This window comes from Acanthaster planci, linkage group LG20 (genome assembly GCF_054643075.1).
Source record: "Acanthaster planci isolate LZ-2023a linkage group LG20, COTS_SCS, whole genome shotgun sequence".
Taxonomy (NCBI): Eukaryota; Metazoa; Echinodermata; class Asteroidea; order Valvatida; family Acanthasteridae; genus Acanthaster; species Acanthaster planci.
Genome location: NC_141796.1, coordinates 9,895,160 through 9,917,493, shown reverse-complemented (window position 1 = coordinate 9,917,493; position 22,334 = coordinate 9,895,160). Strand labels below are relative to the sequence as shown.

The 22,334-nt window shown below is 43.3% G+C and overlaps 1 protein-coding gene across 1 annotated transcript; it reads left to right on the top strand.

Annotated features, from left to right (window-relative positions):
* Positions 1-218: 218 nt before the first annotated feature.
* LOC110975080 (uncharacterized) lies at positions 219-21,331 on the top strand. The gene is made up of 5 exons (XM_087130516.1): positions 219-712; positions 9,718-9,902; positions 10,810-12,873; positions 13,448-18,656; positions 19,666-21,331. The coding sequence occupies exons 1-4, from the start codon at positions 562-564 to the stop codon at positions 13,697-13,699; spliced, it is 2,652 nt and encodes an 883-aa protein (XP_086986642.1). The 5' UTR covers positions 219-561; the 3' UTR covers positions 13,700-18,656; positions 19,666-21,331.
* Positions 21,332-22,334: the final 1,003 nt, after the last annotated feature.

The following is a 22,334-nucleotide window of genomic DNA, read 5'->3' as shown; positions in this document are numbered from 1 at the left end:
ATTTATTCATTTGGGACGCAGTCCAAATCGAGCATGGATCACTGCCGACCAACACCATGGATGGTGTGCGCAAACGGGTTACACACTTGAACGGACGGGTTGCCACTCTGCAACCGAGAGTCTTTGATTCCAGCTTGCACCCTCATCAAATAAACTAACCTCATCGGCAATTGTCCAGCGGATCGCAATTAGATTTTCATGCTCATCATTCTATGTCATTGGCGGGGCAAAGTACCCGTCTCTCCACCAGTTGATCGCCGGGGTCTGTTTTTTTTTTTATGACACCGCAGTCCGGCCAGCCGCCTCTCACCGATTGCTTAGTTCTCAAAGCGAAGAGGATACCCAATACCGAAACTTCACGCAAAATTGACGATTCGTTCGGCGGAGTCACGTGCGGCGTCGGTCGTGGTACGGTGCCGGTGATGACGACACTCCAACCCCCCCCAGCGGATCGTGGATCGCAACGACAGGGAGCCGGCAGATCGAGTCTCAACACCAGCTGGTGTCGTTCTGGTTGCCCGGAACGGCCCTTGCGCTATTTCCCCAGGGCGGCCATCAGCAATGAATCCGTCTCGGCCCGTCATCAGCATAGTCACCATGCAGACTGTATACGTTTTGCTTATATCTCATCTTTGCTTCGCAACACCGGCCGATCCGGTTCACGCTCGAGCCGCGAACGACTTGAATTCGACAGCGATCAGCGATACGATAGGTTAGTTGTATCTGTTTCGTTAGTGAGTCTTATAATGAGCAACCTAACCGTAAAAGTACGTTCAGTGTAAATTCTACACAACACCGTGCATTTATGATGATATCTGCTTTTGGTTAGCTCAGTCAGATACTGGATAGTATTACGTCAACACCACTGTTTTTTGTGCTATTAAATGAGGATAAAGTACTTAAAAGTCGATGCTTAATCTGAGCGATTGATAATTTTTTTGTAAAGGACAACAAAATTACTACATGTACCTGACTTTCACACTCGGCGGCACAATACCCTGTAGATGCTTGATATTGGATTTCGGCAGTATTTAACACGTGCATTTGCTGACGAGTTTGCTTTAAAAGGAACCGATACCTCAACTTAAATGTTTTGCTACTAAGAGAGATGACACCAGATTGGTTATGTTCTTGCAGAGTGTAGTAATAGTTTGCAAAGTCAGATTTCCAAGCTTTAGAATGTCACATCATTGTCCCTATAGAGGCTTTGCATGGAAGCCATCTTGCAGGGTAGTTCTTTTGTTCCACAGGAAACTCTCCTTTGTTGCATACCTTGTGGAACAAAAGCACTGGCCTGTATGATGGCAGCTATGCAAACCCTCTTTCAGCAGAAAAATTAGTAATATCGCTTTGCCATGCACTCCGGGGCCCAGCCCTTTTTTTAATGCGCTGACGTGCGTTCACTTGACGTCTAACCGATTCGCATGAAAAAATCCCCCCTGCATTGGGAATTTGTCATGGTAACGTACAGCGCGTCAGACGTGAATTGTGACAATATGCGTGACAAAGCGTCACGACTGCGACACATTTTCCAATCACGATGACGTTTATGGAAATGAAAATGGCGAATAAGACCGGCAGTTCGGCAATAAATTCAACAAAATGGGCAACTGCTTCACCGAAACACGCTCCATTGTTTACCTAGTAAACCAAAGAAAAGGTCCGTTTAAATTTTTTGTATTTTTTTTCTAACCCCTTCCATCAAAACGTAATTGAAACAAGGAATTCTGAGTGCAAACATTAAAAATGCAAGCATGAAATTTTGACTGCAACAAAAAGCACGAGCTTTAAACAAAGAATCACACGTACATCGCGTGATATTATGGATGTAATATTTGCTAATATTTCACTGTGTAAACAACTGGTCTCTACTCCTTAACGATTTTGAACGCTGAACCACAACTGAAAGGTTTATTTCCAAAATGCAATCAATTCGTAAACGTACCTTTTCCCACAATATTATGAAATATTTACGAACAAAAAGAATATGCCAGATTTTATTTTTCATTTTTAACAATTAATTTTTTGGGTAACTTAATTTTATAATTGAATGTTTCACTTATAGTTAACAATTAAATTGTGCTTGACTATAAAAACCCGTTGAAACTGACGGTAGGTAATCGGGAGACTGTGGGATTCTGAAAAAATAGTCACAACGGTAGTTTCACTTTCTGCGTTTTGGAAACTAACTGTTCTCTACCCAAAACCATTACAACCCACCCTCTAATCTTAAGCCTTAGATCTAACCTTGACCGTAATGCTAACTTCCACGGTTAAATCCATAGGAACACACGTACAAGAATTGGTCGCGCCTGAATTATTATGCAGCGTCTAATATTCGGTCCCACAGGACAGCAACATCATTTATTTGGTGAGCAATCGAATACGATGCTTGTCCTTTAATTTATTCCCCTCTGCCAGCCAATAAATACAACGTGAAACAAGAAATAAATGTTCGTCGATGCCTTCTTTTTATACAACTCCAATATTTACTCTTTCAAATGAGCCCAGACGATATTATACGCAGAACGTGACTCGGTCGTTTGGAAGCATCGATCGCGCAAGGCAGACAAGAGCCCCGTAAATGATGACGTATAGACACGAAAGCGTGACAGACGAACATTTGCGGGCATCAGATAGGCATCACTCTTTCCATTCCACCTTTTTGGGGACGAGGAAGGTATCAAAACCCTGCTTCTCGCGTAAAATAGCCAGTATTCATAGGAACATTAAGCTTTGTGTGTTTTGTCGGATACGTACCTGTACGTCCGACCGCTAGAATTCGGAGAACCTACATGTATATCTAGATGTTCACCCTTGGCTGAATTTGAATGGCAAAAGCGCAAGGTCTAATTTGAGATCCTAAAACATTTTCATTTATTTCATTACAATTTACATCATTTTTATTTGCGATGTGCCGAACATGCCAGTTCTACTGCGTTACTGGCTTGTGTGCACTGCTGATATTAATTGAGACAGGATGTGCTGCTTGAGAGTTTCAATATTACTACAGTTCTGAAATATCAATCAGAAAAGTATGGAGGACGAAAAGTGGCCATCTGCTTTTCTGCTATCAGAATGGTAGGAAAGCAGATTTTATGTTCTGGTAACATGCAATTTTGACTTTTCTACTTTTCTGCCACCTCAAAAACCAGACCAAACATTGTTTGGTTATGCATTTTTCTATTTTTCTGCTTTTCTGCTTCAAGAAAGGCAGATTTTACTTTTTCTTCATTCGTTGGCGGCCGAAAAGTGGCCATCTGTTTTTCTACTTTTGAGCAGGCAGAAATTTGGATGGAACATTTTGACAACAACCGTGAATTCAATTTTATGTTACCAGAACATAAAATCTGCTTTTCTACCATTCTGATAGCAGAAAAGTAGATGGCCACTTTTCGTTCTTCATAGAAAAGGCCTTTTAATTAAGCTTTGCCCTAGTCTTCCATTACAACACTACAGCACTTAGATATAGAAGCAATGCATTAGCGAGATTGCAGCCTCCTGGGCAGTGAGCCTCGTTTCGTAATTCAAATGTTCTAAAGACTTGGCTTGGTTGATGGCAATGTCTCAGGTTTAACTATTTCTGGCTCAAACGTTGGACCAGAATGAAAAACTTTAAACAGTGTAGCAAAATACATGGATACATTATTAAAGCTCCAAGTGAGATACTGCGAATCACGAAGTAACATTCCAAAGCCTGTGAGTCACGCGAAGCCGAGTTTTAGGAGAAGTAATAATTTTTTTCTGTCTACTTCAAATGCTGTACAAAAATTGATTGCCTGTGCTGTTTGCTGTACGTCAGTCTTCTAGGCGTCATGCCAGTCCAAAAGGATGAAATCTTGTCACGAATTTGAGACTTCGTCAACGGGCCTGACATTTAGCTCAAGACATGACGAGTCCAGGCTGGTAATGGAAAACTAGTCATGTTCTGGTTGGCCTTTAGTGGCAGAGGTTGCATCGCTGTAACATGAAAGGTACACATGCACTCTTATTTTGTAAGGTCCTCGATCCGTGCAGTGTGCGTGCTTCGCACGCGCTGGACGAGTACGCCCAATGCAAATCTGCCTGTATGGTTGTTGGTCCATTGACTTGTAGAAAAAAAATCAACACCATAGAATTTAGAGACATCCAAAAATGCTCACATAAACAAAATATAATGATATTCCCCAAACATACCGAATGATATTGCCGGCCATGGGGTCTTTTCTCACTTAACACACATTCAAAGGTAATGAACCCCAACCAAATGATAATTTAGATAAGAAAGATAGCCAACGTGTATCCAATGTGCATAAAGCCCCAAAATAACCCTGATGTAATTCCATTAAACGTGTCTTGCATTTCACTAATCTGACACGCTGTTAATTTCCTCAACACATCCATAAAACTACTCTAATTAACTGGTAACTTTGCTCCGACAAGGCACTGAACGGGTCACAGTTTCCATAATGGAAACTCTGTGTACCCAGGGTTACGGTATCTCCCCGTTTATCGAGTTAACAAACTCTGCGCGGGAACGAAATTTCTTGCGAGTGTCTTGATGTTAAAGGGAAGGTGTAATCTGTTTCAATCTGAAACAAATTTTCTGTCAGGCATCCACGTCTGAAGGGCATAAGAACCGTATTTTTAATTTTATTTCGTCTATTCTTTTATAAAAGGTCAGCCTTTTTAAAATTTATCTGATGATATTGTCATCGATAATGCCCAATTGCGCACCCAGGATTTGTCGTAAGAAGGGGGAGGGGCTGGGGCCGATATTTACCCCCAAAATAGCTCATAATGCTGGCCCCACCGCTGTGCCACAGGTGACTCGGATGCTCAGCTGTATGTCGAATTTAGTAGTGTAACATGTTTCTTATGTACCTGTAAATTTGTTTCTTCGTTTTTGATAATGTAGAAAAAGACAAGGGGGCTCAAGCCCAAGGCTCACTTGGGTGCTCGACTTAAGCCCACAGCTGTTGTGATTCCATGTTTTAGTTTAGACATTTGCTGTGCAGGTTCTAGAATATTTATTGCTACGACAAATAGAAAACATGCATTGAGACGCTTGGTGGCAGCAAGCTTACCGTTCCCACGTGACTGGTCCACTACTGCGTACGTCATTAATCTCCATCATAGGAGACATACTGATCAATGTAGCTAGTTCTGGTATTCGCTGTAAGGCAGTGTGCAGCGTACTAAACGAACAAATAAACACACAAGAAAGTGACCTGACCTCACAAAAAGCACCAGGTCTCTCCCTTGATGTTTTGTGTGAGATCGACGAACACTCCAGCTCACAGCAAAGTGGAGACGGACCAGGTACTCTGTATTTTGCCCGAGCCGACATGTATTAATTCCGTTTTCTTAGCCTGAGAGTCGTTACTCACTGCTTGGTCAGGAAAAACAAGCGATCGTTAACGCAGGGAATCCATCATTAAGCGCGGTCATTTGTCAAGATCTAGCCAAGCAAGACGACAGAAACTCGTTTCGAAGTGTTCGTTCCTTTAATCAAATCTATAATACAGAGTAGACGTTCTACAGTGGGAAAAGCCATGTTGATCTTGTTCCCCGAATCTATCATATTCAATGTAATGGGGGTGATGCCAGACTTATATTTGGGATGCTAAACCCAGTTCCGTTTTTTTTTATGTTGCTCGTAACAGTTAGATATTATTAATTACACATTTTTAGATTACTCTAAACAACAACTGCTTGAATTTGAATGAACTTTTAGTTTGTCACTGTAATTTGTACTTTCAAGTTCCCGAAGCCAAGTTTTACTTTACTTTCAATTCAAGATGGCCAACACGTCAATGCAGTCTGTTGTAGCCATAGAGCTGTAATTCTATGATTGTACCACGTTGCGTGTAGGGTTTTGTACGAGCGCGTCTGTCATTTTTCCTTCGACCAATGAGGTGTTTACTTTCGGTGCGTTCGATTAGCTTCCCTGAATACACCAGTGTTACAAGGGAGCCTGGAAATGAGGCTAAGCGAACGCTGCAATGCATTCGCCAAGGCATTCCGGAAAAAGGTCAAGTCCCCGCCATGTTCCATCATGTCCATGCTCGAGCAGTCCATCCGTGACGTCATTACACCCGGGCAACCTCCACAGACTTGCTCGCCAGCCGGGGTAACGGTGGCAGACACCAGGGCAGGCACGAAGATCACGTGATGGCTTAACAAACGCTCTCGTGTAAGCTAATCGAACGCACCCTTTGTTTACAAGCTGCCAAAATGCACGCGCACTACAACTTTACCATAGTTTACCGGCCGCGTTTTTGTTGTTGTAGTTGCTGTCGGTGTTGTTTTGTTTTTCCAGCGATTGCCTCTAGATTTCAACGTCATCATGATCCCACTGACTTCCGATCCCATTAATAAATGCAGCTCAATTTTCTGCCACAGAAACTTACACAGTGCTAACTTTTGTACATTTTTAACTCACTTTAAAAATGCCCCTGGAGTAAGACATGAAACCCGAGCCGCGATTTAGTCCACTGGCAGTCGCCGTGCGCTCACCTGTATAAAAATCTCTCCACGAAGGAACTGTATTTTTCGAGACCAAGTTTCACCTGACGAGCGAACAGAATTCGGGCTGTCACATGTCTGTCTGCACGTTCCAATCTCATTTCCATTAATTATAAGACGACATCAATACTCAGAACATCACCAATTAGTGTTAAGAGGGGCCGGAAATAGTACGAGGTCAGGAAAAGGGCTGAAAGAATTAGAAAAAAGTCAAGCTGGGTATAGAATTCCCCCACTTATGTGAAAGTGGGGAATATCATCAGGCTGTAAACTCCAGGATTATTGGAGACCACGAGTTCATGGAAAGAAAACAACCATGCAGGAAAAGAGTGAAAAATAATTATGAGAAACGCCCTTCAAGTCGTTGACCTCAGAAATCTTTTCACTTCATTTTTGAATGTTTCATTTTAAACAAGCTAGATCGGGCCCAATCCGAGCATGTAAAGCTCAACTTACATAATGAGGCAAGTCTTTTGTATTCGAGGATTGGGATCTGCGGGCAAAACAAATTCAGACAATGTCAGAAAAAATGGTTGTATCCCCGTCATATTATTTTGCCTTCATTTTGTGCCGACAGACGGGCGGCACAGCGCCACAGCGCACCGTTGCAACGGGGAAGGGACAATCGGTCGGAATTCATATGGACGCTTTTTTCTTAGAAGTCATAAGTTTCATCGAAGCTTCCATCGAATTGTCTTATGGATTGAAACATATTTCAATGAGTTAAGTGGGGCGGATCTAGGTTAGATCAGATGGGGGGATACTTCTCAAAAAAGAATTCAGCATGCAATTCTTGATACTCTTCCCTTTTGTTTCAGTATTTTTCATGGCCCTTAAATTCGGTGTAAGCTCTGTCCCGACCTTAGATCCACCGGACCTTTATGGTCCTACTTCATCCCCTATATATAAATTTATCTTAAGCTTATACGGCGGTCCTGATTCCTTGTTTATGGCGAGAGCCTTCGGCAAAATTTACGGGACTTAGGAGCTCTACGGGCTAGAGCCTGCTAAAACTCATCACCGTTTCGTCCTTTTAACCTGTCTGTATTTATTAGTACCGTCATCTGTGAAATGCTTTGATGGCGAGAGGAGGGCGTCTATGTAGAGATTAACCGACATCCTTGCGGTGTACGGAGAGTGTAATGATGCACTTAGGGCCTAGAGCTCTCGATGCAATTTGCCGTATTCGGCGCCGGTGTGGGTTTAAACCAAGCCACGCTTGAAAGCTGGTCTTACAGCAGATCTTGGCATTGGTATTAGGTGGTCAAAGACAGCGACGTATTACATGTCCAGCACGGGCTTCATATATCAGGAATGAGACCAGATTCTGCCTGCGTGAATCATCGGTCGCTTTTCTTCCCGTGCATCAATTTGACGAATTTATCTCACTATGCTTCTCATTATTTGATGCGGGCAACAGCAGAAAGTCGTAAACAGAAAATTTCAAAAGTCTCACCTTTTGAACGTTATCTTTCACCACCTGAACGTTATCTTCTCTCTAATATCCATCAAGTATCTCTAATATCCCACAGATTTCACTTTGAAGAAAAATAATACACCTGCTTCTTTTTTTAGTTTTTCCTTCAAAGTCAACCACTGTCATGATTTATATAACATCACTCTCAGTACACACTCGTAATGATTTCGGTGGTTCGGAGCAAATATCAAAAGGTGCAATTTATACTAAATTTTTGTTCCATCCAAGAGAGCGATATCATGTTTATGGTCATCACCAACAGTTTCGTGTTGCGTGCGAGGCCCGTGGCTTCGTTGCCGAAATTGTTCAATCATTCGCAATCGCTGCGCCGTCAAATCTCTAATGAGAACGGTCCTAAGGTTCTGGCTGCCTTGTCCCCAAAGACGACAGTGCTCGATTGCTCATATCCTCCAAATGTGACAGCAACATCCATACCGACTTGGGCACGAAGTTCAGAGCAAGTGCACTTGAATCACGTAAGGACGAAATCAATCGCGCCGACGCAACAACGGGGGAGTGTGATTAAGGTTCGGATGGACCGGGGTAGTAATGGATGGTGCTCATCGGTGATTTGATGAAGAACGTGGTCTTTCTTTAATCACCATCTCATCAGGGAACGAATTACAAGTAACTGGTTTTTACTTTTCATCAAAAATTACTTAATGTTTCGCCACACATTAGTTTCCGCATTAATTTTCCCCCGAAAAACGGAAAGCTTCCTCTGAAGGAAAATTACACAATTTTATCGGAACTTTTTTGTTTTAGTCAGCCTTCGCTGATCTCTATCGTGTCAAAATACCCGGTGATAAAGCAATGGACTGGCTTTCGGAATGATCTATGACATACTGCAATATTTGCCTGGTAAAACCAGTTGCTGGGACCGACTTTGCCCGCACCCCATAGTGAAGTCCATAGCAAGCAACAGCGTCTCCCTGATTCCACTTTCCTCGGCCTGTCGGGAACAATCTCGCAAGTTCTTGCGATTGTTTAGCCGTCGAGCCAATTACCAATGGCTGTGCTATAATCATGCTTGGGCCAACCAGCCACGCCAACATTTTAGCGTTGTTCGTGCTGTTAGAGAAATGGCGTCGCAACCTGTTTGCGCTGGAAAGAAGGCACTTCGCGGACGAGCCCTCCTGAGTGCTTGCTCACTAGGTTTACATTAGAAACGATTAGATTTCACCAGACTTGCTTTACGTTCTCCTTATAGATGAACCCTGAACACGCAAGATATGTCATGAGACAGATATCAAGTTTCCTTCGTAACGGTGTCGGAATATTGCTGTCGTGTGTTACAGCTTGACGGCCTCGTTGATGGATGGGGGTGGCCGGAGACAACGGGAGCCGTCCGCCATCATGCATCCAAAAAAGCAGAGCCTATTTCATATTCCTTCCAACAGTGTATAAAAGCCCCCAAATTTAGCTTCACCCATGAGAAGGGCTATTTAAAGTGAAATAGAGACATTAATTTTACAATTTCACAATTTGAAAATCCGTCGCCACTTTCCATTTTCAGATTTAAAATAAGGCGCACTTTGCCAACATGAGTGGCTGTCTCAAGTTGAATATTCTATTTCCATTTAGTTATGTTAGAGCGCCTAACTTTAAAAGTCTGAGGATGGATGGGTCACAGCTTTTGTAAAAAAAAAAAGAAGTTAATAAGTGCACAGTGGGAATGCGTCAGAACGGCTTAACCGCCATTTTATCACAACATTCATAAACCTGCTTTGCAGATCCATTGATGAGTGGCGCCGATGGGCGCGCCCTTTCCGGAATGTGCTCGGAGCAAGCCCACTTGCCAAATTGTCGACCCTGTTCGGAAGGCTGCTGCGACGACTACGTCGACCTGTGCGATAAGGCCGACAATGACACCGTGGAAGCACCCCGAGATGTCGACACAGTCGGCAAAAACCCGAAGGTAAAACCAATAGGCATGATGCTACAGACCCTGTATACGAAGAGACAACTGATTAGCGCGTCTGATATTAAAGGGTAGCTGCAATCAATGTTTTTTGACTACAAACCTGTAAAATGCACCTTTGTCGCCTCAGTAAACCTTATTTTAAACTTCAGTTTCCCCATTTCCAAGGGTATTTTAATGCCTTTTTGGTTTTATGCTAATGAGTATTTCCATATTGATGACCAAAACTGTGACGTCATATCAGGAAGAAGCCTCCATGTTACATTGGTTTGTGCACAGAAAAGTCCTGTGTTTTTGTAGATTTTCGTGGACTAAGGTTTTTCTTCTTTGCTGATTTATTGTTGTTTATGTGCATAACAATAAGAAACCATCAATCCTTCTCTCAGAACTGTTATCAGTTAGTAAATTCTGGGTTCACAATTTGGACAGAAATACCTATGCACTGAGCCATGTCTTCCCTAGATGACTTCACAGTAACAGCGCCCTCAGTTGTCAGGGAAAACATGGATATTTTTGATTGTTTAAATGTATGCACTTTTCAGTGCATTTAACCAAACAGGAGTGTGGAAGAGTTTCCATGCATTGAAGAAACATACGAAGATGCAGAAAGATTGTGTCGAAGAAAAATTCATTGCAGCTACACTTAAACAAAATAAGGCCCAGTGTTAGTTTACGTGTAAAAATTAGTGGAATTACTGCTGAAGCATCGTTTATGGTGCACTATACGAGCAATGCTATATACCGCAACAGTAGGCTTTGTACACAGTAAACAAAACACATAAGAAGGAATCTTCTTGTATTAGCAAATGTTTGCCTGGGGATGGGGAAGAGGTGGAGGAAAGCCATGTCGTTTCGACTCGGATTTACACTTACAAAAATACTCCGTCTGTTTTTAACTGTTCAGTTAGGGCAGTTTAGCTGTTCCACGGTCAACGGGGAAACCTCGGGATACCTGCTTATCAGCACCTGTAGCGAAGACCACAAAGAATACACGTACGCCTCAAGACAGTGCCCTGGGAAGGAGAATGCCCCTTTCTTTTCGATCGCCAACGTGACGGTCACGAGTCGGACCAGCGGGTTGTCGTACAGGAACGTATACTGCGCCGTGTGTAACAACGAGACGGTGGCAGATCTGCGAGCCTGGCCGGTGGACGTGACTTGTGGCAGCACGGACGTAGCGGATTACAGAGCCCTCCTGGCGAGGCTCCGCGACTCCAGCAGAGACCAGGAGGAGGAATGCTGGGTGAGGGTCCAGCGTCCACAAGCCTGCGATGCAGCCGATTGGGAGACGCCGGCGCCGCGCGGATGTACTCGGCATTGGGTGACACGTTGTTCACTGGGAATCTTTAAGACCGTCAACAGAATACCTGCAGGGCAGCTGGATGTCGAACAAATTCCTCCAATCTCAATCTTGATGGATTTCCGTTCCAGCAGCCACCTTAGGGTTGTCCGCGAGCAAACAGTCGTCGACGAGGAACGCGTGTTGTGTCCAGCGGGGCACGTGTTCGACCCCTTCACGTCACAATGCCAGCAGCTGTTTTGCGAGGTGGGGTACATCTTACAAACCGACAGCGGCCAATGTGTCGCTGTACCAGGGAATGTGAAAATACACGTAACCCGCACAGTAAACGGAAATGGCACACAAACTGGCTGTTTGGTACACCAAGAAGAGACCGCTCTCTGTATTGCAAGATTTCTCGAGATCGAGACTCATGAAATCAACTTACTCAGCGAGGGAAATCTGCAATCTGGCGGGCAGACTGAAGTCTGCCTTTTTACATTCCTCCTGGACTCCAGCGATACAACATTTGAGACGATTGGGCTGCATCTACTCTCACCTTGGAGCCAGGCTGAAAACTTGCAGTCGTGTCACAAATCAAGAGTTTGGCTTGTTAAGGTTGAGAGGCAGATGGACGACACCGATGCCTCGTGTATGTTTACGCGTCGACTGAACGACACAGCGTACTTCATACAGGTCAACAATTTCTCGTTTGCTGTTGACGCAGAAGAGCAGCGGTACTCGCTGGAACAAGTAACAGTCCGCGCGACGTTTCGTGCGGAAGGAACGAACTTCAGTAGGTTAGTGGAGCTGGAAATCTGCGAAGATGTGAAACTCACCTGTCCGCTGATTTATATGAGCAAAACTTTGTTCCGCAAGATTAACAACGCCAGCGGCTCGGTGGAGTACATCCATACCGGTCGGGTCTTCTCCAACAGCGAGTATAAAGACACGGGAGACGGTATACTAGTGTGCTCCTTCCTGGAGAGCAACGGTACACGCAACACTACTGTTACCGTGAAATTCTTCGCTTACTCCCAGTCGCAAGTCGTGCTGAGCCTGGTGGGCAATGTGGTGTCGATGGTGGCCGGTGGATTGACTTTCCTGACCTACTTCCTCTTCGAGGTGCTGCGGAACCACGCCACTTGCTGCGTAATGAACCTGGTGGCGTCCTTATTCATGGCCCAACTCATGCTCTTGCTGACGAGCTCGGCGACCGCCAACCCGGCTGGTTGTACCATGGTGGCCGCTCTGAGCCACTATCTATGGTTGGTCAACGTCTTCTGGACGGCTGTCCTCGCTTACGATCTCAGCCGGACCTTCGCTGGCGACTCCTGCCTCGTGGGCCGGGCGTGTAAAACCGCCGGGCGCCGGCCGAGGCTCCGCACGTACGTGCTGCTGACATGGGGCGGAAGCCTACTGATCGTCATTCCATGCTTGGTGATCTCCTCATGTGACTGCACCGAGATCCCCCTGAGGTACGGCAGCCCCGAGGTTTGCTGGATTGGCAACGGGCCTGCCATCTTGGTGGTATTCGGCGCTCCAGTGGCTCTCGTCATGCTAACGAATAGTCTCCTCTTTGCCAAGACTGTGTGCAGTATAAGGAAGACAACGAGAGACACACGAACTGTGAAGAGGCAATTGAGTAAACTAAGAACAGTGAAAGAAGAAATGATCATCTACTTAAAGGTAACTACATCCTAAATTCTAGAAAATGGTATCACTGTTTGAATTACATTATTTTGTCCATTGTGCTCATGTCAAGAGAAGAAACCGTAAAAGAGGTGGTACTTTTATCTTGGTCCTCTCGTTTCAAAATTCGAATATAACCGCTCAGCTGGCAGAGACATCTGCCACCAAACACCCTTCTGTGACAAAAGATGGCCGTATGCTTTGGGTATGCTTAATGTGTTGTTCCCACTCCTACCAGAATTGAAGCCACCGTGCTTCTTGGACCCATGTCTATCCCCAGTTTCCTTGCAATGAAGCGAAAGAATATCTCTCTCCTCCCTCGATGGGAATGAGATGGAAGTCCATCGACGGTTACTGGCCGGCAACTGCTGGTATCCGTTTTTACACTCCTGGGTGGAGAGAGGCAATCTTGGGTGAAGCAACTCGCCCAAGGCCACAAAGTTTTGCCTGGCAGCTGGATTTGAACCCCCTGACCCTCTGTGAGTCAGGAACTATAACCAGCACCACCACCGCACAGATATAAAAAGGGGTATTCTGATGTTTTGCGCAATCCGTTTCTTCCCTTCCGTAGATTTCGTCATTGATGGGTTTCACGTGGATCTTCGGCTTCGCCGCCGCCCTGAGTGACGTGGGGGGCCTCTGGTACGCCTTCATCCTGACCAACACCTGCCAAGGCCTTACCATCTTCCTGTCCTTCCTCTGCAAGCAGAGGGTCCGGATCCTGTGGCTGGAGGCTTTCTGCACCGAGTTCTCCCGCAAGAGGAGCTACAGCCTCGGCATGGCTACCTCCAGTGCCTCCGCAACCCGGATCAGTAGGGTGTAGTTATCTAGCGTGAAGCCGTATGTGCAACAACTTCAGATTAGACGCCATTTTGGTTCAAAACCAAAGCGCGTATTTTTCAACTTTGATCTGTCGTTCGTCATTCACCCTCTGACCTCAATCAACCATTTACAGCTATTTTGGGCTGATTAGTGCAGTCTCACAAATATCACCGGAACAAAATGGCGTCATTTAAAACGCCACTGTTTTACGGTTTTGATCTCGAAGAACGCCACAACCTCCATGTCAATGCATGGGAGACAGAAAAGCTGCATTACTATACTAGTCACTAGTCCAACATACTGTTTTCTGCTGCCATGCCCGCACAACGATGCATCTCCCATCCTCATGTGCTACACAATGATTCCCTCACCTCTCCGTATACTTACAATGAAAACTACGCCGTATGTCGATACTTGAGCTGTTGAGATTTTCCACGATTGTGACACAATGTCACAACCGTGACGTAATTGTGGATACACCAGAAACAGAACTATTCAGATAAAAATTAATTCGAGAAGGGTAACAAGGTGTTCAAAATCCAAAGAGCTACAGTTCAAAAGTATCAGGAAAATAAAAAAACCTACTGTCAGGGTCCAAGCTAGAACGGTACCACAAAGCCAATAACCCTGGCTTTAATAGTTTAAGCCTGGTCCACACCATAATTAACTGACAAGCTGAAGGTCTCCGTCGATGCCGCGAGACACTGGGTTCTCGTAATTAAGTTGTCACAGCGTGCTGTTTCGGCCAAAATAACACTGTCGACATCCACTAATCAAGGCGTGCTTTCAACGAGAGTGCACGTGAACAAGTCGTGTGCTTTTTGTTCAAGTGACCTGGAGAGAACGGTTCGACAGCGCCCTCAGTACTTTTGGGGTGGCGTACGCACGGCTGTCAACCTGTACCGCTGTTTTTTTCCCTCAAAATTGTGGAAATCAAACTACACCACTAAAAAAGCAAGGGAATCGTGAAGTGCTTACGCCCATCCCAAATATACAAGCCTCGTAAATATTAAGAACAGGGATTCACACAACTTTTCAATATACTGTTCAGATCTCCAAACAAACAAGCTGGCGGCAGTTGAACAAACTTTTGACCATTTGGCAGAGTGAACTTTACTTTCAAAATCCCTTTGCCACACACTAACAAGTGTTCCAAGGGCGGCGTAGCCACTCACGGATCTTTATCTCTTCAACTGCCCATTAAGCCTACTTCAAAATGTATATGAAATAGGCAAACACAATCAGCGGTACACTTTTGGCTTCGTAGATGCCATTTTTAAATATTGAGCACTTTATATAAAGCAAAGCACATTTCCATGACGAACTCTATTTTTATGCATTTAACATCTGATTTTCCCAAAGTAATGCTCAAAGTGCACAAACAATGTACTCGTGCAAGACTGTTTTTAAAGATTTTAATGACAAATTAATTTCACGTTAGTTTGAAAGTTGAGTAGGGGCATTTTTCTCCTTTTTCATGTTTTTGTGGAGAGTTTGTCATGAGTTTGTTCTGATCGGGCCGTCTGGTGGCCTGGGAATCACAAACGCCCATGTACTGTATGTCCGTTCCGATCGGGCACTGGCACGAAACGCCCACCCCAAAAAAAAACCTTTGATCGCTCGGGAATCTAAAATGCTCTTAAACCGCAGTCGTGGATTAGCGAGCATTATAACCTCGCCAAGCACAACAGCACCTGTTTTGGATGGGTTCGTTGATTGACGAGTTGTTTTCAAAATGCTGGTGCTAAATAGAGATATAATGAATACATCTGCACGCGACCGGACCGGAAAAAGCCCTCGTCTTAACCGAAATCTCGTATTACGGTCGTATTAAATTTTTTTCTCGTAGGACTGTACACACTTTAGTCGAGACTGGCAAAGTATGCTCGCCTTAACCGGAATAACGTCTTATCCATGCTCGTATTACCAAGAGTCGACACGTATACGGAATTTTGTTTTAAATTAAAATTATTTGGAAAGGAGAGCAAACTATTAAAGTGTGGCCATTTGTCAGTCTCAGTTCCTGACGCAAGACGCTAGCGTTGCATGCACGAGATGAACCTCTGTGAGTGCACGCTGTTGCGTTCGAGGACTCATTATCTACGTACCTGCGTATCGATACTCGCAGTGCTCTCGCGGCCAAACCAGGCGAAATCGCGACATTCAGCAACGGGCACGTCATGCACGCACGCAGTGCGTTCAAGCTGGTAGGGAGCACAGCTTGTAAGAGGGTATTTCGACTAGGACAATTGAGGCGAAATCCACCATACGAATTCTCCTCGGAAAGCTTTTTGGAGAGAACAGATTTTAGAGTAACCATTTCTCAAACCAAATTACAGTAAGCACACTGTAAAAATTGCACGCACTTCGTGCACTTGCATGTGCATGTGACTTAGTACTTATTGCACTTGAGGCGATTAAGTGAGAACATGCGGACACCTGACTCATGTGAGGTGAAAGTAAACATTTCAACCAAAACACTTCAAATGCTTGAAGCATACTTTTAGTGCCTGAAGTGCATTTGATCTCACCTCATGCACCTATACGTCCTCACCAGCATAAACTCGCTGCACCTGAATCGTTCCAGTGGTCCATTCAATGGCACCTAACGTGATTGAAGCACACTTTTAGGTCCCTGAAGTGCATTTGATCTCACCTCATGCACCTGCATTTTGGCACCAATATAAACTCACTGCACCTCAATCGTTCAAGTGGCAATATATTGACACCTGAGGTTTATTCAGTGGCACCTAATGTGCTTGAAGCACACTTTCAGGTACCTGAAGTGCATTTGATCTAATCTCATGCACCTGTATTTGCGCACCAATATAAACTTGCTGCACCTGAATCGTTCAAGTGGCAATATGTTGACACCTGAGGTTTATTCAATGGCACTTAACGTGCTTGAAGCACTCTTGTAGATACCAGAAGTGCATTTAATCTCATCTCATGCACCTGTATTTGCGCACCAATATAAACTAGGTGCACGTGAATCGTTCAAGTGGCAATCTATTGACACCCGAGGTTCATTCAATGGCACCTAACATGCTTGAATCACACTTTTAGGTACCTGAAGTGCATTTGACCTCACCTCATGCACCTGCATTTGGGCACCAACATAAACTCACTACACCTCATTCGTTCAAGTGGCAATATATTGACACCTGAGGTTCATTCAATGGCACCTAACGTGCTTGAAGCACATTTTTAGTTACCTGAAGTGCATTTGATCTAATCTCATGCACCTGTATTTGCGCACCAATATAAACTTGCTGCACCTGAATCGTTCAAGTGGCAATATGTTGACACCTGAGGTTCATTCAATGGCACCTAACGTGCTTGAAGCACATTTTTGATTACCTGAAGTGCATTTGATCTAATCTCATGCACCTGTATTTGCGCACCAATATAAACTTGCTGAACCTGAATCGTTCAAGTGGCAATATGTTGACACCTGAGGTTCATTCAATGGCACATAACATGCTTGAAGCACTCTTGTAGGTACCAGAAGTGCATCTGATCTTATTTCATGTACCTGTATTTGCGCACCAATATAAACTCACTGCACCTCAATCGTTCAAGTGGCAATATGTTGACACCTGAGGTTCATTCAATGGCACATAACATGCTTGAAGCACTCTTGTAGGTACCAGAAGTGCATCTGATCTTATTTCATGTACCTGTATTTGCGCACCATTATAAACTTGCTGCACCTGAATCGTTCAAGTGGCAATATGTTGACACCTGAGGTTCATTCAATGGCACATAACATGCTTGAAGCACTCTTGTAGGTACCAGAAGTGCACCAGTATAAACTCGCTGCACCTGAAAAGTAGCAATTGACACATGATGGGATTCATATGCTTGAAGCACTGCAGCACCAACGTACTTGAAGCATATTAGTTACCTGTAGTGAATTTGATCTAACATGAGGCACCAGTATATGTTCATACATGTACGTAATGCGTAGGCCTACCTGGTAAACATAATATGTTTTATAACTCGACGTGCCGACGTCCCTGCCTGTGGCTTTGGCTTTGCATGTGTTGGAAACAATAGGATTTAGAACCTTAAGTGAATATGCCACCCATACATCCATGATGCTCTTAAATTGTCTAAGTAATAAAACAAGGTACGTGATACTTAACAACTACAAGACTTGGTTTACTCCACATGAAGCAGTGGTTCGATGCCTGTAGCTAGTGAGTCTGCTCTTACCTAATGGGGCACGTATTTCCAGCTCTTGAATGGTTAATTATGCACCGGAATTGATAAAGAATAATATTGTGCAAGTAACACTACATATTTCTCCACTGCGGCGATCGCGGCCGGTGAACCCTCATTTATTAGCCCACCGAAGAAAAGCTGAGCTGTATTTTGGCAAGCCATCTTCATTATGAGCAGCGATTAGCCCAAGCCTAACCTCAGCAGCAGGGCACATCATCAAAGGCTAAAGTGGGGGAATTTCATCACCTGAGACGCCTGATGTATCACGTGCCGCCCTTTTGATCACGTGACAGGAAACACTTCGCGTATTAATTTATACTTTTTTCCCCTTTTATTAGTACTTTCTAGTCCAGTATTTTTCATATAAATCCATCTTGCATTGGTCATGTGAAGGAGGCTCTAGACTGTTCGTTTCTTTTGCCAAGTAACAAAGTGCCGTTTTGTATTTCAAGAGTATAGCCTTTAACCGGATTATTTTTCCTGCTGCGTATGAAAAACAGTCCTGGCATGAAATATGACACAGGTACGCGGGCGTGTATGTACACGTACGTACATGTACGTTATAGCATACTACATGCACCGGCGGCCGTTTGTATGTTGTTGACACGATTGCACACATGCGAGTGACATGGCGTCGTTGATCGGAGAACTGAAGACGAAGACAACAGAAGAATTGTGTGCTTTCCGTCGGGAACAGGACATGTCCGATGATGTCATCGAGAAATTTGAGAGTAAGTATTCAAGCAGTTTGCATTAGTTTCAACTGTTTCTTACTGTGGGAGAAACAGATTGTACTTGCTGGGATTCACTGTGACCCTAACGTTAGGTCTTATGACCGATCCCAACGCTATGTTTACCCGTGCACGGCCGCACGTATGCAAAGGTCATGCAGGGAAAGAATGGAACTGTTCCCATGTATAGACCTAGCCTAGATCAGATATTGGTAGGTATGAGCCCAAACGTTTGTTAAACAACTTCTGTCGAAGGATAAACGACACAGGTCGTTTATAAACAAGTATATGTAGGCTAAGTTGCCCAGGTTGAGGCCCCCTCCATTGTATGTGGCCACCGCTGTAGAAAGTGTTTTTTTTGGGGGGGGGGGCTTATAATTGTTCCCTGTAACAAATTGTTCATTATAGATCCCGCGCTGAATTTCTCAGGAGGCTGTTCAAATACAGAGTGGCACAGAATGAAATAGGACAGCTATTATTACAAGATTACATTTGTAATTTTGTGAGCCATCCCCCTTTATTTTATTGTTCCATTTCCTTTTAAGTTTCTCAAAATTCTCTGCATATGTTCATTGTCATTACGCACGCATTTTCCTTGACAAGCAGGGGGATTTCAAACAGAAGGAACTGGAAAAGTGTAGATTTTTTCATGCAATAATTTTCCTCTGATTTCATAATTTAAAGCCACTTGATATTTGTTACATGAAATACAGATCTTTACACATTTTCTTCAATAGAATTAGATTAAATCTAAATCAAGTGCGACAGTTTCTCTTTTGAGTAAACTGTTTCATACCTATGATGAGCAACACAATTTGCATAGGATGGAAAAAATCCCACACCTTCTTGTTCCATAGTTGAGGAAGCAATATGGGTGTCTATACAGGTGTTTGTTTGCTGAAACCAAAGTGGCTGTGCTGACAACAGTGGACAGTAAAAAAATTCCCTGTAAACTGCTTGACAATCCAAATGCACATTTCATAAATTAATTTTCTTGGTAATAACGCAGGTTGGTGAGAAAATTGACAACACACAAAATTCCCCGACCCTCGTGATCAGCATGGACGACAAGGTACCAACTGGAGCACACGTTGTAAGCTTTCAAAGAACCATGGTTGAAGTGTATGGACAAAAACCAGTCAAGCGGAGGATACTCACTTTACTGGGTGGATACTACATCCTTGACTTCGAATATCCACATGGATACTCCGTCATGCTCAAATTCCTGCAGCATTTTCTGCTGGGCAGAATGGTGAAAGACATGCCAAAGTCTGGAGTAACCTATACTGTTAATTAGGATTGACCATAGAGGTAGCAGGGTCAGATCTTTATCGTTAGATAAACGACTTTCCAAAGTTGCATGTCAATCAGGAGAGACTCAGTGCATGACTTTTAACAGATTTTTTCGTGTTGGCAAATTGTGATTACAACATTTGCTTCTTTATTAAGTGTGAGGATTTCATGCAATATGAAACTGAATTGGACACAGAAAAATCAACATTGAAATGCAGAGATTTTTTTCAGGGGAATGGATGTTAGGTGTATTTCTCATCTGTGACAAATGCATTTCCATGAACACAAAACAAGATACTTAAAACCTGTTTTGGGTTTCTGTGCAGTGGTTTGCTTTATGGTTAACGTGACATTTAAACAGCCACAACTTGTCAGTTGAATGTTTGGTGGGAATGGTGGACACTATTGTGAGACATATCCCTACCCTTTTGTGACACTGACAAACCCTCAAATTATACTGACCCTCATTTTGGTTTCAATTCAGTTTTAATTTGCCAGAAAGACTCACTACCTTGATCTCTTTTAATTCATAATTCATGTCTGTCATTACGCATTTAGAAAACAAGAACAAGTTAACTGGACAAATCAAAGTTTTCTAATAAATAATGTAATGAAAGGGTATATAACATTTAAAAATATTTTAGAGGGTCTTCCAAACAAAGAGGAAGGCATCCATGTTCAGTAATGAGAAAATATTAACCAATGCCAACTAATAGTTTTTTAATAAGTGTTTCATGAAAAGTTAAGTGTTGAAAAGTTTCAAAATTTTTGAGAAGTTGTGTAATATTTTATATCGAATACGTCAAGTGAAACTGATAATTTCAACTGTTAATTTAACTGGGAGTGTTAAGGGAATGTACATGGGCAAGCAAAACTACAAACAAAACTACAGTCATTTCACGTAGTACCTCATTGAAATGTTGGAAATTTACATTCAAAATTTGATCCTGTAAAATAATAGCACCAGAAAAGCATAGTATTTTTTGTCAGTTTCCAACACTGGTCGGCCGACTTTTGTTTGAAAAACCTGATTGTTTCAACTTTAACCTCTCAGTCACCCAATTTATTCAGTCAAATTTGCTTGTGTTTTAACCCATTTGTGACCGAATGCAATCCAGCTAAGTGTGTTTCCCTACAGCCTTACATTTGATTCATGTCTACTGGGATTGAAAGACTACAGGAAAATAATCCATTATCTTGGATTCTTCAGGCAGTTTGGAGCATTTTGTGCCAAGTTTGTTTTTTTAAGTCTGTAATTGAGATACAAAGTGGTAGTTATATTAATCAATCATGTTCTGTACCATTTCAAATACCACATTTTATCCAGATCTTTTATAGCTACTACATGCATAAATAAGAAATAAATCATGTGATTGAATGTATATTAGAAATGTTCCTGACACTGCTTTTAATATACTCACATTTTATGCTTGCAACTGCCACCCAGTGATAATAATCATGTCAATGCATAAAATGTATAATCTTTATGTGAATAGAAGCCAACTAAGATTTACTTTATGTGGTCCGTGCGCATCGCATACATGTCAAACATTGCGGTGTTAGGCGTTAGTCTGCAGGTGCCTAAACTTTTCCTAAGAATGTCACCTCTGTCACTTGTTTCGTTGCTTGATGTACATGAAGTAATGGAAATGCCGTGTCATCTCAGGTGCATGAATGTGAATGTATCAATGCTTGAAATACAGGAGGTAATGGACGTGCCTCAGGTAAATGCTGTGCTGCAAGTAGCGCGTTAACTAGCACCTGAGGCACAAAGTGTCTCAGGTGCAATTGGTGCTAGTAAGTGCTATTTAAGAAACTGGCACCTGAAGTGCAATGGTGCCTCAGGTGTTCATGATTCTGGGACAAATACGTGCTAGTCTTTATGTGCTAGGAAAATAGCACCTGAAGTGCAATGGTGCCTCAGGTGTTCATGATTCTGGGACAAATACGTGCTAGTCTTTATGTGCTAGGAAAATAGCACCTGAAGTGCAATGGTGCCTCAGGTGTTCATGATTCTGGGACAAATACGTGCTAGTCGTTATGTGCTAGGAAAATAGCACCTGAAGTGCAATGGTGCCTCAGGTGTTCATGATTCTGGGACAAATACGTGCTAGTCGTTATGTGCTAGGAAAATAGCACCTGAAGTGCAATAGTGCCTCAGGTGTTCATGATTCTGGGACAAATACGTGCTAGTCAGTATGTGCTAGTAAACGTGCACTAGTTGGCCGTCTAACACCTAAGGTGCATAAAACTAAGTGCATGAGGTGTTCATGATTCTGGGACAAATAGCTGCTAGTCTACAAGTGCATCATGTGCAGCGCATTTTTACAGTGCAGTAAAGTAGTACATGTACCTCTGACAAACACTGCAGTAGAATTGTATGGT

Excerpts from the sequence above, each read along its gene's own strand:
- LOC110975080 (XM_087130516.1), top strand. The coding sequence starts at position 562 with ATGAATCCGTCTCGGCCCGTCATCAGCATAGTCACCATGCAGACTGTA. Across the intron at positions 713-9,717 it reads AGCGATCAGCGATACGATAG|ATCCATTGATGAGTGGCGCC; the intron begins GTTAGTTGTATC and ends CCTGCTTTGCAG. Across the intron at positions 9,903-10,809 it reads CAGTCGGCAAAAACCCGAAG|TTAGGGCAGTTTAGCTGTTC; the intron begins GTAAAACCAATA and ends TTAACTGTTCAG.